The sequence below is a fragment of the Mobula birostris genome, chromosome 5, assembly GCF_030028105.1.
Source record: "Mobula birostris isolate sMobBir1 chromosome 5, sMobBir1.hap1, whole genome shotgun sequence".
Lineage (NCBI taxonomy): Eukaryota > Metazoa > Chordata > Chondrichthyes > Myliobatiformes > Myliobatidae > Mobula > Mobula birostris.
The window spans coordinates 172,082,478-172,100,444 of NC_092374.1; the positions used below are offsets into that span (position 1 = coordinate 172,082,478).

The window sequence follows — 17,967 nt, forward strand, 5'->3', positions numbered from 1 at the left end:
ACAAATTATAAGCGATAAACTGGGAATGTGAATAGTTTTTAATAAAGGGATAATGCCGGTGGCTGAGGGTGAAGCAGACGTGAAATCCTGTGCAAAGCTGCATTCCTTTCATTCTGCAGAGGCAGAAGGTGTAATTATAGTGGCTCAATACAGGTATCGTTTTCCTCTTCTGCCATTTACATCCTTGTAAGCAGAGAAGCCCTAAACAAGAGTGTCAGTTTCCAGCCGAATTTTATGCCCTAAAGTACCACGTTTACCACCTGGATCTTGGCCTTTTCGTGACCACCCTGGGAGAACATTCAGAAGAGGAAATGTGATGCCAAGGAACCTGCTTAATGATACTGGTGGCAGGTTAGCCGTTGAGCCATTTCTTCCTGGTGCAGGTGGTCCCTCACAGTTGGAGGATTGTGGAATGTAACCAGTGCTCAGAGCATCTGAAAGCAACATCCATCATCAAGGACCCCGTCCATCCAGGCCACGCTCACTTCTCACTTACACCATTGGGAAGAAGGTCCCCACCACCAGCTCAAGAAGTTATTACCCTGCAACGATCAAGCTCTGGAACCAGCATGGTTAACTTCTCTCACCTCAACACTGAACTGATTCCACAAACTGATTCCACAACCTACAGACTCACTTATAATGTCTTTCTCAGTATTATTTACTTACGTTATTTGCACAGTCTGTCTTCTTTGTTTGTTAGTCTTTCTTTGTAGTTTTTCAAAAATTCTATTCTATTTTTTAATTTTCCTGCAAATCCTGCAAGAAAATAAATCTCGGGGTAGTATATCAAAGTTCAAAGTAAAGTTATTATAAAATTATGTGCGTGTCACCATATAATTCTCTGGGATTCATTTTCTTGCAGGTATTCACAGTAGGTACAACGAAACATAATAAAATTAATGAAAAACTACACACAAGGAAAGATGGACAAATAACCAGTATGTGAAAGAAGACAAACTGTACAAGTTTCAGAATAATGATCGAGGCACAATTGCGCAAGCGCGTGGACATCAGCCAGTTAGAACAGCGAGAAGAGTTTAAAGGAGACAGCTTTATAGAGCGGACGCAAGGGTAGAGGGAGACAGAATAGGAGGGCTTTGGCTCAATGAGGCTTTGGCGATAACAGGTTGAGGTGAGGTACGTTAGAATACAGACAGGAAGTGTGTGTGTGAGGTCGGTGTTCTGTGATCCGTGTCAGGTGTGGGAAGTCCTGGAGACTCCCAGCCTTCCGGACGGCCACATCTGCACCAGGTGCGTCGAGCTGCAGCTCCTTAGCGACTGCGTTAGGGAACTGGAGATGCAGCTCAATGATCTTTGTCTGGTCAGGGAGAACGAGGAGGTGATAGAGGGGAGCTATAGGCAGGTAGTCACACCGGGGCCTCGGGAGACTGGTAAGTGGGTAACAGTCAGGAGAGGGAAGGGCAAGAGTCAGATATTAGAGAGTACCCCTGTGGCTGTTCCCCTTAACAATAAGTGCTCCTGCTTGAGTACTGTTGAGCGGGATGGCCTACCTTGGGGCACAGAGTATGGCCACGTGGCTCAGAAGGGTAGGGAAAGGAAGAGGATGGCAGCAGTGATAGGGAACTTTATACTTGGGGTGGCCAGACAGGTGATTCTGTGGATGCAGAAAAGAAACACAGATGGTAGTTTGCCTCCCAGGTGCCAAGGTCCGGGATGTTTCTGATTGCGTCCACGGTATCCTGAAGTGGGACAGAGAACAGCCAGAGGTCGTGGTACATATTGGTACCAACGACATAGGTATGAAAAGGGAGGAGGTCCTGAAAACAGACTACAGGGAGTTAGGAAGGATGACACAAAGGTTGGGGGTGTTGTGGATAGTGTGGAGGGCTGTCAGAGGTTACAGCGGAAAATCGATAGGATGCAAAACTGGGCTGAGAAGTGGCAGATGGAGTTCAACCCAGATAAGTGTGAGGTGGTTCATTTTGGTAGGTCAAATATGATTGCAGAATGTAGTATTAATGGTAAGACTCTTGGCAGTGTGGAGGATCAGAGGGATCTTGGTGTCCGAGTCCATAGGACACTCAAAGCTGCTGTGCAGGTTGACTCTGTGGTTAAGAAGGCATACGGTGCATCGGCCTTCATCAATCATGGGATTGAGTTTAGGAGCCGAGAGGTAATGTTGCAGCTATATAGGACCCTGGTCAGACCCCACTTGGAGTAATGTGCTCAGTTATGGTCGCCTCACTACAGGAAGGATGTGGAAACCATAGAAAGGGTGCAGGGGAGATTTACAAGGATGTTGCCTGGATTGGGGAGCATGCCTTATGAGAACAGGTTGAATGAACTTGGCTTTTTCTCCTTGGACCGACAGAGGATGAGAGGTGACCTGTTAGAGGTGTATAAGATGATGAGAGACATTGATCATGTGGATAGTCAGAGGCTTTTTCCCAGGGCTGAAATGGCTGACATGAGAGGGCACAGTTTTAAGGTGCTTGGAAGCAGGTACAGAGGAGATGTCAGGGGTAAGTTCTTTTACTCAGAGAGTGGTGAGTGTGTGGAATGGGCTGCTGGCGATGATGGTGGAGGTGGATACGATAGGGTCTTTTAAGAGACTCCTGGACAGGTACATGGAACTTAGAAAAATAGAGGGCTATGGCTAACCCTAGGTAATTTCTAAAGTAAGGACATGTTCGGCACAGTGTTGTGGGCCGAAAGGCCTGTATTATGCTGTAGACTTTCTATAATGATAAATAAGTAATAAATAATATTGAGAACATGAGTTAGAGAGTCCATAGGTTGTGGAATCAGTTCAGTGATGAGATGAGTGAATTTATCCATGCTGGTTCAGAAGCCTGATAGTTGAACTGTTCCTAAACAGTTCCTGGAACCTGAGGTTCCTGCATCTCATTCTCAAAGGCAGCAGCAAGAGAGCATGGCCTTGATGGTGGGAGTCCTTGACGATGGATACTGCTTTCTTGTGTTAGCGCTCCTTGTAGATGTGCTCAGTCTTTGGAAGGCTTTTCCTATGATGGACTGGGCTGCATCCACTATATTTTGTAGGATTGCTGTTCCCAGGCTTGGGTTTTCCCATTGCAGGCTGTGATTCAATTAGTTACCATACTGTCTACTGTGCATCTATAGAGGTTTGTCAGTGTTTCATATGAGATGCTGAATCTGTGCAAACTTCTAAGAAAGTAGAGGAACTGCCGTACCTTCTTTGTACTGGCACTTACGTACTGGTCACTTACAGAACATAGTTTGAAAATAAATGTATTTGAATTTGACTTGTGGAGAGGAGACCAGGCAATGGCTGGCAAAGGCCTCTTAGGGCATCAGGAATCAGTGCCCAGATTAAATGAGAAACAACCCATTCTTGAAGTCTTGACAGAGTTGGAACTTTAGATCCAATGTCTCAGTTGCCAGTGGAGCAGGTTAGTACAGAGGGAGCAGTCTTCGGGTGCTCCAATCTGACTTTAGATGCTGAGTATGTCTGCAATATCAAATACCTTCTCAATGTCTGCAATATCAAATACCTTCTCAAATAAATCAAAGTCAGCACGGGTTCTGTAAAGGAAAATCTTGCCTGTTAAATCTGTTAGAATTCTTCGAAGATGTAAAAAGCAGGGTGGACAAAGGAGAGGCAATGGATGTCATTTATTTGGATTTTCAGAAGACATTTGATAAGGTGCCTCACATGAGGCTGCTTAACAAGATAAAATCCTATGACATTACAGGAAAGATACTGGCATGGATAGTGGAATGACTGACAGGCAGGAGACAGCGAATGGGAATAAAAGGGACCTTTTCTGGTTGGCTGCCGGTGACTAGTGGTGTTCCTCAGGAGTTAGTGTTGGGATTACTACTTTTCACATTGTTTGTCAATGATTTAAATAATGGAATTGATGGCTTTGTGGCAATGTTTGTGGATGAGATGAAGATAGATGGAGGGGTAGGTAGTGCTGAGGAAGCAATGCGATTGCAGCAGGACTTAGACAGATTGGAAGAATGGGCAAAGAAGTGGCAGATGGAATACAGTGTTGGGAAATGTATGATAATACATTTTGTTGAAAGAAACAATAGTGTGGACTATTGTCTAAATGGGGAGAAGTTTCAGACATCAGAGGTGCAGAGGGACTTAGAAGTCCTCGTGCAAGACTTCAGTAGGTTAATTCACAGGTAGAGTGTGTGATAAAGAAGATAAATGCAATATTAGCATTTATTTCAAGGGGAATAGAATATAAAGGCAAGGAGACAATGCTGAAACCTTATAAGGCATAGTCAGGCCACACTTGGGGTACTGTCAACAGTTTTGGGCCCCATATCTCAGAAAGGATGTGTTGTCATTGGAGAGAGTCCAGAGGAGGTTCACGAGGATGATTCCGGAAACGTTTGGCAGCTTTGGGCCTGTACTCACTTGAATTTAGAAGAATACTTGGGGATCTCATTGAAACCTTCTGAGTGTTGAAAGAATTAGATAAGATGGATGTGGAGAGGGTGTTTCCTCTGGTGGGGTAGGTATCTAGAACTATAGGGCACAGCCTCAAAACTGAGGGGCAACCTTTTAGAACAGAAGTAAGGAGAAATTTTTTTTTTGTCAAAAAGTGGCGAATCTGTGGAATGCTGTGCCACAGACTGCGTGGAGGCCAAGTCCGTGGGTATACTTAAAGCGGAAGTTGATAGATTCCTGATTGGTTCGGGCATCAAGGGATATGGCGAGAGGGCAGATGTATGGGGTTGAATGGGATCCGGAATCAGCCATGATGAAATGGCCGAGCGGACTCGATGGGCTGAATGGCCTAATTCTGTTCCTATGTCTTATGGTCTACCCCAAGAAGGGTAACCTTCACTCCAACCTCATGACTGAGCTCGCTGATCAGTAATCTCCAACACGCATTCTCTGGGATCAGCACACCAGGTGTGGTGACCCGAATTCGATGCAGTGTTCCAGTGGTTTACCTATGACCTATAACCTCCAACCTCCCAGTGGTTGTTTCCTGTGGCCCTGTTCACCAAGCCCAACATCCAAATTCTTTACTAACTCCTTTCTCGGCATCTTCTTCCATCTGAACATACCAGAGTCCCTCATGCAAACTTCAGAGGTGTATCACAGTCAGAACAGTTAGAAACAGAATCAACACACATCAAGGTTGCTGGTGAACGCAGCAGGCCAGGCAGCATCTCTTCCTACAGATGCTGCCTGGCCTGCTGCGTTCACCAGCAACCTTGATGTGTGTTGCTTGAATTTCCAGCACCTGCAGAATTCCTGTTGTTTGTGTTTAAAGAAACAGAATCAGGCCCTTTGGCCCATCTAGTTGATGCACTTCCGTATTAAGTTTCATCTGTCTTTTGTCCACATAGTCATCCAGACAACCTTTGCCTCTATTTCAGCCTTCCACACAATCTACCACTTAGCATATTTTGAAATTTTGACTTGCCCTTTGAAGGCAACTTTAAAGTTTAACTATTAACTTGTGTTGCAATTGTATAAGTTGTTGGTGAAGCTGCACTTTGAATTCCATATACAGTTTTGATCATTCTGTTATCGGAAAGATGTGATTAAACTGGGAAAAGTGCAGGAAAGGATGTTGTCAGAACTACAGGGCCTGAGCTATAGGGAGAATTTGGCCAGGCTTGGACTTGGGAAAATGAGGAACAACCTTTGTAGAAATGTTTAAAATTATGAGAGGTATAGGTAAGGTGGATAGTGACTGTTTTTTCCCCAGGGTAGGGGGTCTAACATACACTCAGTGGCTACTTTATTAGATACACTTGCTCATTAATGCAAATATCTAATCAGCCAATCATGTGGCAGCAATTCAATGCATAAAAGCATACGGACATGGTCAAGAGGTTCGGTTGTTCAGGCCAAACCTCAGCATGAGGAAGAAACGTGTTCCAGGTGACCCTGACTGTGGAATGATTCTTGGTGCCAGACGAGATAGTTTTGGTATCGCAGAAACTGCTGATCTCCTGGGATTTCCACAAACAACAATCTCTAGAGTTTTCAGAGAATGGTATGAGGAAAAAAAAGGAAATTCAATGAGTGGAAGTTGAAGGTGGTACCTAATAAAGTGGCCACTGAGCATAGGTTTAGGGTGAGAGGAAAAAAAGGTTTAAGAGGCAACTTTTTCATGCAAAGAATGGTGACTACATGGAACGAGTTGTCAGAGGGAGTGGTTGAGGCAGGTACAAAAGTATCATTTTAAAAAGCACTTGGCGGGGTGGGGCTTAGAGAGATACGGCATGAATGCAGGAAATTGGGACTATTGGGTAGGCACCATGAATGGTTAGACCAAAGGGCTTATATCAGTGTTCTACCCAAATCATTAACATTGGTTGAAAAAAAAACAGAGATCCCACTATTAATCTTGACTATTCCATTTCAGAAATGTCCTTACCACAGCTCTCTGTGGTTTGAGGCTGTGGTAATTTCTTATCTACACTGACCTTTATGCTAACCAATCTTTAACATTGGACTTGGTCAAAAACCTGTTGAAAATCCACTAGCATGTTTTCCCTTCCTTGTACCTTTCACTTCCTTCACTTTTCTGTCCCAGGTAGCCGGCTCAGGATGAGAGTGTTCGTAGGGTGTAATGAGATCTTTGTGGTTCAAGGGGAGAGTTCTCCCACATGTTGATCCTGATTATTCAGTGGGGAGGGGGAGAAAACTGCAGGTGTTGAATTGGAGAAAAGTCCTTGATCCAAAACGTTAACTCTATTACTCTCTCCACAGATGCTGCCTGACCTGCTGAGTACTTCCCACATTTTCTATCTTTATTTCAGTGAAAGAAGAGAATTCATCACCATCCAGTTTTATGTTTTGGCTCTATAGAGTGGACAGTGCAAGGTCTGGGTGGAATCAATTAACTGATGGATATACACATTTCCATCAAGTTAGACTAAATACTTGAGCATCTAATTCCACTACATAGAGCACTCCAGCACAGAAACAGGACCTTCAGCCCATCTAGTCTGTGCCAAGCTATTATTACTGCCTAGTCCCATTGGCCTGAATCCAGACCATAGCCATCCATATCCTTCCTAGGCACGTAGTCATCCAAACTTCTCTCAAATGTTGAAATTCAACCCGCGCCCACCACTTCCGCTGGCAGCTCATTCCAACGTCTGAGTGAAAAGGTTCCCCCTCATGCTCCCCTTAAACATTTCAGCTTTCACCCTTAACCTGTGACCTCTGGTTACAGTCCCAGCCGACCTCAGTGGAAAAAGCCTGCTTGCATTTATCTTATCTACACCCTTCATAATTTTGTATACCTCTTTCAATCTTCTACTCTCTGTAGGGGGGGGGGGGGGCGGGAGAGTGGGAAGAGTCCTAACCTATTCAACCTTCCCTATAACTCTGTTCCACAAATTCTGGCGACGGCTCTTTTTTTTTGTCTGGAGTTAGTTTTGTAATCAAAGGTTGAGTGACTCAAGTTCCTTGTGTTGTTCTTACATCCTTTGTGTTTCTAGCATGCGAATGATTACCAGCTCTGCAGCATGGTACGATTGGATTACGACACTGATCAGGCATTAAAGAGACATGAAATGGACAACCGACTATCCAGTGAAACTGCCCAGATGCCGGGGTAAGGAAATATCCGCACTGTAAACTGGGATTTAGACTATTCCTCAATTTATATACCTCAAAGGCAAGTGGTATAATTTTGGTCTTTTATTCATGATCAGCTGAAGATTGATATGTTGCTCTTCTCATTTAGTGAGTTCGGAAGGGAAACCAATTAATGATGAGGATATCTTGTTACCTTCATAATAAAGATTGTTCCATGTGGATAAGTGTCATTTTTTTCCTGTAAAACCAGTGTGTAATATTCCTTGTAGCTGTTTGACAGTGATAACGTGTGAATTTTACCTTTAATTACTAGAAACTTACTGATCCCATCTGTTGTGTCTGTGCACAATTACATATCAATTAAATAAAAACACTCTCACAGGAGACGGCTTTAACTGGTGTATTCAGATTGCAGCGTGACAGAGAGAACAATGCACCTGTGTAGACTACAGTGCATATGCAGACAACAGATCAATACGTAGTGCTAAGGGGTGGGGGGGGGGTGGTCATTGCTCTAAAAGAAATTGATCCATACATTACAGTCCCTCCCCCTTTAGATTAATGCAACATAAAACTGTATATACAAAGCATTCAATTTCCCTTTCATAAACCCATGTTCCAAATAAACATGCTCTCACAAGAACAGTCCAGAACTAACTTCACAGTTCTAAAAGTACAGTTTCTTGGGTAGTGCTCTGTTTCTTTCGGGATAGTACCTCTGGACCCATGGAATAGTATCAGGTTTGGCAGGTGTCTTGTCAATGATAACATTCTCATAGCTCCTCTGGACCTGTGGAATAGCATCAGGTTTGGCACATATCTTGTCTAAGACAACGTTCTCGGTTTCTGGTGTCATGTTGCTGTCTGTGACATGATCATTTCTGAGAGGTAAGTCCAGTGACTGTAATGTGTCCATCTTGTTGGATGCAGTCAACACAGGTGTTTTCTTCGGTTGAGCATCCAGTATCTAGAACACATGATGTCTCCTTGTCTGATCTCCAACATCCTCAGTGTATATCAGTGGTCCAGTTCTTGTAGCTATCCTACCGGGTGTCCACTTGTCCCCTTGGTAATTGCACACCAGGACTTCCTGTGCAACCTTGAAGCTCCTTACTGCTTTGCTTGACAACTGGTTGAACTGTCCATTCTGTACTCCTCTGTAGATCTGGCTTCAGGAGGTCTATGTGAGATCTCAGGCTCCTGCTCATGAACAGCATTGCAGGTGTTTGGTTTGCCATCGCATGAACAGAGTTCCGATACACAAAAAGGAAGTTGTCCACCTTGTACTGTAGAGAAATGTCCCTCTTGTCCATCACTTTAATGGACTTATTGAAGGTTTGGATAAACCTTTCATCTAGCCCATTCATTGCAGGGTGGAGAGGAGCTGACTTGAAATGCCTGATGCCATTTTTCTTCATGAGCAGTAGTCTGAATTCTTCTGATGTCACTCACCATTTGTTCTGGTAAGTCATTTCTGGCAAAGGTAGTCTTCAGGGCAGAGACAGTCTTTGCTGAGGTGGTCGACTTCATTGGTATAACCTCTGGTCACTTTGAATGAGCATCCACAGCAATCAGGAACATGGAGTCCATGAATGGCCCAGCAAGATCAATATGTACTCCTTGCCATGGTGAAGATGGCCACTCCCCAGGTGTAAAATGTGGGGGTGCATTTTGAGCGTTTTGGCATCCCGTACAAGTCTTCAATCTGTTTATCTATTCTCAGTCGCCACACATAGCTCTGGGTGAGACTCCTCATCTTGACTGTACCCTGGTGTATTCATGTAGATTTTCTAACTCTCTGGTGCGCAGTTTAGAAGGAGCCACAACATGAGACATACTGATAGTTGGTCCCAACTCGCTGAGAACTCTGGAAATATAGGGCTACCATGAGCTGGCCCTCCTTGCGTGGCAACTTCATACTTTTGACAATGTTTGTCCGTTCCTTATTTCCCTTTCTATTTCAGAATTTGCTACTGGCAACTGGTCCACCAATCCAGTGTGGAACACTTCTGCTGGCTCACAGTATGAAGACGTTTCTTCAGTTGCCAATACTGGAAGACATGATTAGCTATCAACGTTGCTGTGTTGGTACCCTTGAACTCAATGTCATAAGAGTGGGCTCCTAGGAATAGTGCCCAACTTTGTCACTGTGTAGCTGTTATCACTGACTTCCCTTCCTAGGATTGAAGATGGACACAAGGGACTGGTGATCTGTCACTCGTGTAAACTTTGCCTATTGAAGTAGTGGTGGAACTTCTTTATTAAAGTAGACTAAGGGCCTCGTGGTCAATCCGAGCTCATCAATGATCTTAAGGCAAATGCAGTTGGACATTCAGATCCATTTCTCATAATGTTTGACAAAACGGCCCCAAAGCCATAAGGGGTCGCATCAGACGCCGGTCTCATGGCCAGAGATGAGTCATTATGGGTGAGCAGTTCAACGGATGATATCAGTCTCTTTGTTTCCCTGAATGCTCTTTCACATCTTTCTGACCATTCCCACTTTGCTGCTGTCTGTAACAGTGCGTTCACTGTAGCAATGTTTGGGAGAAACCAGACGTGGTAGTTTACAAGGTCCAAGTATGACCTGAGTTTGTAACACATTCCCCAGTTTGGGTGCCTGTAGCACTGCTTCAATCTTCTCTTTTGACTTGTATAAGCGCTGCTTGTCAACGACATGTTCACAATGTGAGATTTCATTCTTGGAAAAACTCTCATTTCTCTCTCTTTGCATGCAGACCATACTCACTTAGCCTGGTGAGCACTTTATCAAGGTTCTGGAGGTGCTCTTCACCATTCTTGCCAGTCATGATGATGTCATCAAGATAACATTGTGTTCCTGGGATATCTTGGAGCACATGATTCATTGCTCTTTGCCAGATTGCTGGAGCTGATGTGATGCCAAAAACGAGACGATTATACTGGAACAGTCCTTTGTGAGTGTTAATTGTGAGAAACTTCCTGCTTGACTCCTCCATCTCCATTTGTAGATAGGCTTGTGACAAGTCAGTCTTTGAAAACCTCTCCTCAACTGCCAAAGGTGCAAAAATATCTTCTATTCGTGGCAGGGGATACTGCACAGAACGCAGCACTGGGTTGATGCTCACCTTGAAATCCCCACCTGTGCGAATAGCTCCGGCCTTCCCTTTCATTGATCACCAGGACAATGGGCATGGTCCAGTCACTCCATTCAACCTTGGAGAGAATTCCAGAGGCTTCCAAGCTCTGCAGTTCAGCAACACTTTAGGATAGAGTGCGCGAGGCACTGGACATGCTTTATATATACTGTATCACCGAGTTTAATTCTGGCCTTTGTGCCTTTGAGTTTTCTTATCAAACACATTCTCATTAGCATTAAGCAGCTGTGTCAGTGTCTGGTTTGTGCTACCATTTGTGCTACTGTTGCCTGTTGATGCCACACTGAGAGCTTTGACTGAGTGTCAATCTAGTTGGGTTTTCCTCCACAATTCATGTCTGAAAAGTGCTAGCCCCCCACATAAACTTCTAACTGGTGTGTGTCACATTTACCTTCAGTTTGTTCGGTTTGCCTTTGGGGAACACTTTTTTTGCCTGTGTAAGTCTCTAGCATCGCTGAGGTCTTCTCTAATGGTATCCTAGAAAACAGTCTCAGAGTCAGCCTCTGGAATTATGGACAAAAATGACCCTGTACTCAGCTCCATTTTCAGTTTTACACTGAACACATCTATTGTGATCCAAATGATTTTGTGATCTGCTTCAGTTGTTCTCTGCAGTTCTAGGCATGACAATTCACCTTTGTCAGACTCTATGTTGTCTGATTCTGTTTCACATTCGGTAACTTTATGCATTTGCTTAGTTTTGTGTTTAAGGCTTTTCATTTGGTTGTGCAAGGCAAACAAAAAACACACTCTCTCTCTCTGAGACCTTGCCTAAGACACTTTCTGCACACTTTTTTCTTTGAGCCAACAGTCATTTGCATCATGGGAGGATTTGCCAGTCGCTAACATCTTTGGATTTTTGCATCATTCAGGGATATTTTGTGCATTTCACATTCTAACCTCCTTTTCTGTAGTTCTGCTGCATTCTTTGCTGCAGTCTCTAACGACATTGCAATGGTCAATGCCTTTTTTAAGGTTAGGTCTCTTTCTGCCAGTAGCTTCGTTTGAGTGCTTTGACAATGCATGCCACATACAAGCCTGTCCCTTAATGCACCAGAAAGTCCATCTCTATAGTCACAGTACTGGGAAAGTTTGCACAGTTCTGCAATGTATTCATAAATGCTTTATCTTTTGACTGGTTCCTTTTGTTAAATCTAAACTGCTCAGCTGTTACCAGCAGTTTAGGGCTCAAGTGATTTTGTAAAATTGTAACTTGCTGGCTTTTCAGGAGTTACTAGGTTGCGTAAGAGACTGTGAGTTCTTGGGTCTATTAAGCTAAGAAGCACAGGGGCTTTCTTTTCCTCCTCCACGTTGTTCACATTACAATACAGTTCAACCCTCTCGTTACACAACTCCCAGCATTGATTAGCAGTATAAAATCCGTCAACTTTCCTGACTGAAGCCATCACCATGTTATTTTCACTTTAAATTCAGTGTGTCTTTCACTGTTACTATGCACTGTACTCGCGCGTTTGTTAGTGTCTGTGACGGCCTTCTCGTGCTGTTTGACTCGCGCTGTTTTGTCCCGTAGCTGTCGGTGCAGTCGGTAATATTCTCTGACATTCGGATTCGTACTCGTCGCTGATTTGTTGTGTCTGTGCACAAATGTGTGTCAATTAAATAAAAGCACGCACACGGGAGATGGATTTAACTGGTGTTTTGTCATTGCAGTGTGAGAGAGAGGGAGAGAGAGAACAATACGCAGGTGTGGACAGCTCAATACGTAATGCTGAGGGGGTAATGGGGGGGGGGTCATTGCTCTAAAAGAAATAGATCCATACATTACACCACTGACTACAGAATGGAAACCCAGTGACTAACTCAGCAGCAATACTGAAAGGTGGATCCATGTTGCAGTTGGTGCTTCAGAAGGAGGAAAATACCAAAATATTTTATCGACTTGAAAATATTCAACTGTAAGAATGTTTAGTTGGTTTGTTATTGTCAAATGTACCATGGTACAGAGAGAGGCTTGTCTTGCATACTGTTCACACAGATCAATTCATTACAGTAGTGCAGACAGTGCAGAATGAAGTGCAGTAGCTTCAGAGAAAGTGCAGTGCAGATAAACAGTGTATAAAGTCACAATGAGGTCACAAGTCCATCTTAATGTACTTGGGGAAACATTCAACAGTGGGGTAGAGGTTTCCCTTGAGGCTAGTAGCTACTACTAGGTCACCTATTATTATAACTTGTCCATTTCTGATACTGCATTTCTAAAACTTTCTTTTCTAGACAGCAGTTTTCCCCACTGTATTTCTTTACTGTACTGACCTGACTTTAACCCTGTCACCACACAATTACCCTATTTTTCAGTGTTGCAAGGACGTAGTTTGCCTGGGTCAAGTTCTTGAGTTGTGAGTAAGCCAGTGTCTTATAGAACATGGCACAGAATAGTGTAGCACAGTGCAGGCTGTTCGGCCCAGGATGTCGTGACAGCCTTTTAATCTAAAATCAATCTAACTCTTCCCTCCTGTATTTTCCTTTCATCCATGAGCCTGTCTAAGAGTCTCTTAAATGGCCCTAAAGTATCTGCTTCTGCATCACCCCTGGCAGTGCAATCCACGCACTTACCACTCTGTTTTAAAAATACTCCCTCTGACCTCCCCCCCCACCCCGCCCCACCTGTACTTCCCTCTAATTGTCTGAAAATTAACCCCACTGGTGTTAGTCACTGTCCACTCTATCTTTGCCTCTTACCATCTTTTACCCCTCTATCAAGTGGCCCCTCATCCTCCTTTGATTTAGTTAGAGGGTGCCTGCTGTACTTCTACACTACACAGAGAGTGGCGCAGAGACAGGACAGGGTGAAGTTCACCTCTGCCTGGCTTTGACCATGGAGGAGGTGTACAGGGCGATGGGTGTGTCAGAGTGATGACCCATTACCATTGCTGGACTTTGACCTCTTTGAATGAGGACCTCAAAAGCAGGAGTCAAGTCCATCGTCCCTTGAGCCTTCTCTACCCCCCATCTGGATCTTCTACCTCAACACCATATTTCTGCCCAGACACCATTTCCTTTCAGTCTCCTGATGCCCAGAAATCCATTACCCTCCAGGCTAGGGAATCCTGGGCTCACCACCCTTGAGGGGAAGAAATTTCTCCTAGTCTCAGTCTGTTCCCCTTGGTCCGAAGCAGTGACCTTATTTCCAGACTTCTCAGCCTGGGGAAACACCCTGCCTGCTGGACCCTGTATGAATTAACTATATTTCATTGGCATCACTCTTGTTTCTTCTAAACAATATACAGGCCTCCTCTGCTCAATGAATCCTCACAAGACAAGTGTCTCATGAACTAGTCCAGGGAATCTTCACTACATTCCAGGAACATGGACTTTAATTAGGGTGCACTCTGGTACAACTGCAGTAAGACGTCAAGTTCAAATTTAATTGTTATTCAACCATGCATGAATACCCATAAATACAGCCAAATGAAACAGCGTTACTCCGGAGCCAAGGTGAAAAACTCATGACCAACGGTTATTCACAGCACAAGGCACATATAAGACAGAAGTAAAATACAGTCTCACAAAAAATAGATAGTTCAGGTCCCTGAGTCCATGAATATTGCAGCAGTCCACAGTCAAAAACAATACATCTTGTTGTCTGCTGAGTGAACACCAGAGGGCAGCACTGACTCCAGTACATAGGCCATGCCACATGGCCTCCAGCACTTTGTTTTCCCCCAGGCATGAGCAAATGGGCAACACTGTGGCTTGAGGCCTATACCTCGCCAACACAGCTTCCCCGCTGTTCGCCAACAAGTCAGTGACTCAGACTTGCAGGGTTCTAGATTAACGACGTCCTACAGGGTCTTGCATTCGTAAGGTAAGTGATCAAGACGATCACTTGCTGTTAGACCGCACCCCTCCTTCACACACTGACTCTGGCTCTGCAATGCAGGCAGCAGCACGATCTTCACCAAGTCCAGTTAGTCCACCAAAGGAGCTACTTGCTGATTGGCAGACCTGCAGTACGTTAAGCTCTTAATGTCCACTGGGGTCTTGCAATCGTAAGATATATAGTGCATTTAAGAAAGACAGTTAACACCTTTGGTAGGCCCCATAGAAGCCGCAGTGTTGGAGCTTCTGTAGTAAAATCCTCCCAGAATAAAGACTGATGCCCCGTTTGCCACACCTGTAAAGTATTTAGCATTGATTTGTGTACCAGGATACACAGGTGCCTTTGGCCATCTCTCAGCATGTACAAGAAGTGCTGTGTGTGTCTATGTAAGATCAGCCATTTTCCACAGTAAATCCCATCTGCCACCCCTTTTCCCACTCACCGAGCTTCTCCAGATCCCCTCCAAGCCTCCTCACAGCCCCATCTGTAAACTTGGTTCCATTGATGCTGATTGAGACTGAGCAGGGCCCGAGCAACAGTCCCTGCGGTCACAACCTGCTGACCCCAGAACTATCTGTACGTACCATTCCTTCACTTTTTGTTCCTTAACCACTTCTCAACCCATGTCAGTCCATTATCCTCACCTCCACAGGCTCTAACCTTAGAGGTCAACCTCCTGTGGGACCTCATCTACCGGTTTCCCCCTCATCTATTCTACTTTCTTAAAGAATACCAATAATGAGTCAAACATGCTATCCTTTCCACAAGTCTGTGCCACTACTATTGTTATTTTCCAGACATTCTCATATTTCCTCCACTTTCCCCTCCTGTCTTCTCCTATCATTTCGGATCTCCCCCTCCCCTTCCCACTTTCAAATCTCTTACTACCTCTTCTTTCAGTTAGTCCTGACGAACGGTCTGGGCCCGAAATGTCGACTGTACCTCTTCCTATGGAATCTGCCTGGCCTGCTGCATTCCATCAGCATTTTGTGTGTGTTGCTTTCTCATCTTAACATTTCTTAACATAGTTTTAGGGGTTCCCAACTTGGGGTTCACAGACCCCATGGTCAATGGTAGGGGTCCATGGCATAAAAAAGGTTGGGAACCTGTGTTTTAGGGTAAACACAGAATCAGAATTAGGGTTGTCAGAGCTAGTTTGTTTTATTCTTTTTTTTTATATAGTGTGGGTGCGTGAACGTGCAGCCAGCAGTGTTGGTAGAGGCATATACAGTGCCTGTAAAAAGTATTCACCCCATCTTGGAAGTTTTCATATTTTATTGTTTTACAACATTGAATCACAGTAGACTTAAACTGGCTTTTTTGACACTGATCAACAGAAAAGACTCCTTGGTGTCAACGTGAAAACAAATTTCTACAAATTGGTTTAAATTTATTACAATTATTGAACACAAAATAATTGACTACATAATTACTCACTCTCTTCAAGTCAGTATTTAGTAGATGCACCTTTGGCACCAATTACGGGCTTGAGTCTGAGTGGATAGGTCTCTATCAGCTTTGCACATCTGGACACTACAATCTTTCCCCATTCTTCTTTATGAAACTTCTCAAGCTTTGTCAGATTGCATGGGGATTGTGAGTAAACAGCCCTTTTTACAACTACAAATTCTCAATTGGATTGAGATCTGGACTCTGACTTGGGCACTCCAGGACATTAACTTTGTTGTTTTTAAGCCATTCCTGTGTAGCTTTGACTTTTATGCTTGGGGCCATTGTCTTGCTGGAAAACAAATCTTCTCCCAAGTTGCAGTTCTCCTGGAGACTGCATCAGGGTTTCCTCCAGGATTTCCCTGTATTTTGCTACATTCATTTTACCCTCTACCTTCACAAGCCTTCCAGGGCCTGCTGCAGTGAAGCATCCCCACAGCATAATGCAACCACCACCATGCTTCACGGTAGGGATGGTGTGTTTTTCAGGATGTGTGGTGTCTGGCTTATGAGAAACATAGCGTTTGGTCTGATGGCCAAAAAGCTCAGTTTTGGTTTCATCAGACCATAGGACCTTCTTCCATCTGATTTCAGAGTCTCCCACATGTCTTATGGCAAACTCTAGCCGAGATTTCATGTGAGTATTTTTCAACAATGGTTTTCTCTTTACCACTCTCCCATAAAGCTGTGACTGGTGAAGCACCTGGGCAACAATTGTATGCGCAGTCTCTCCCATCTCAGCCACTGAAGCTTGTAACTCCACGAGAGTTGTCATAGGTCTCTTAGCAGCCTCCCTCACTAGACCCTTCTTGCACGGTCGTTCAGGTTTTGAGGATGACCTGCTCCAGGCAGATTTACAGCTGTGCCATATTCTTTCCATTTCTTAATAGTTCACTTGACGGTATTCAGTGACTTTGAAATTTTCTTGTATCCATTTCCTGACTTGTGCTTTTCAATAACCTTTTCATGGAGTTGTTTGGAGTGTTCTTTTGTCTTCACGGTGTAGTTTTTGCCAGGATACTGACTCACCAGCAATTGGACCACCTTCTTCTTCTTCTTCTGTTTCCGGCAGTTGAGACGCATCTTGGCGAATTACTGCCCTCTGCAGGATGCATAATTAATTATAGAACTTCAAGAAACTCAAATTCTCGAATATAAACTAGTCGCATGTATAAACTGAATAATAAACTCTTCAATCAGGTGGTGGTTCTCTTGGTGGCCAAACAAGGATTTAATAGAAAAACAAAATACACTTAAGTCGGACAGCCTCCTGAACAACATGCTCCTTTCAATTTTATATTGATTATGACTCAGCAAAACATGCTGGACTGTCTCTGGACTCCCACAGTCACGTAATCCAGTAGGATGTTTTCCTATTACCTTTAAATAATAGTTTAACTCACAATGCCCCAACCTAAGTCTTGTTAATTTCACCATATCTCTACGATTTAAAAAGTAACAGTCTGAGACCGTTGTAATTAGTGGGTGACTAGAAAAATAATGCCTGCCCCTTAATTCATTTTTCCAATCCTCCTGCCACTTTTTCTCTATAGCTTTTTTAATCCTACTTCTCAATTCTGCTCTGCCTAGGGGAACTCTAATTTCTACTTGCCTGCTCTGTAAGGAAGACTTTGCAATGCCATCTACAGTTTCATTTCCCTCCACCCCAGCATGCCTAGGTATCCATGAAAGTCTAACTTCACAACCCATCTTCCCTACTCTAAACAAAACTAAGAGAATCTCAATAACTATGTCAGGACAAGCTTTTGATTTACTCCCTTTTATAGCCTCTAAGGCAGCAGCAGAATCCGAACAGATGATAACCCTACGTGGTCGAGACTCTTCTATCCACCACAAGGCCCAGAGGATTGCTAATAATTCTGTTGCAAAGACAGAAACACCATCTGAAACCCAGTGACCAATCTTAACTCCAATTTGAGACACATACATCCCAAATCCTGCCCTGGGTCCACTGAACCATCAGTAAAAATCTTCAGATAAGATCC

General features: G+C 43.9%; 1 protein-coding gene across 4 annotated transcripts in view; it reads left to right on the plus strand.

Annotated features, from left to right (window-relative positions):
* gramd1c (GRAM domain containing 1c) overlaps positions 1–17,967 on the plus strand; it is a 56,360-nt gene that overhangs the window by 8,996 nt on the left and 29,397 nt on the right. For all 4 annotated transcript variants that reach the window (XR_011886090.1, XM_072258876.1, XM_072258874.1 and 1 more), the window contains exon 2: positions 7,435–7,550. Coding sequence is in view for 3 of the 4 variants with exons in the window: in XM_072258876.1 (XP_072114977.1) it covers positions 7,462–7,550 (89 nt within the window). In the remaining variant the exon portion in view is untranslated. The remainder of the gene's footprint in view (positions 1–7,434; positions 7,551–17,967) is intronic.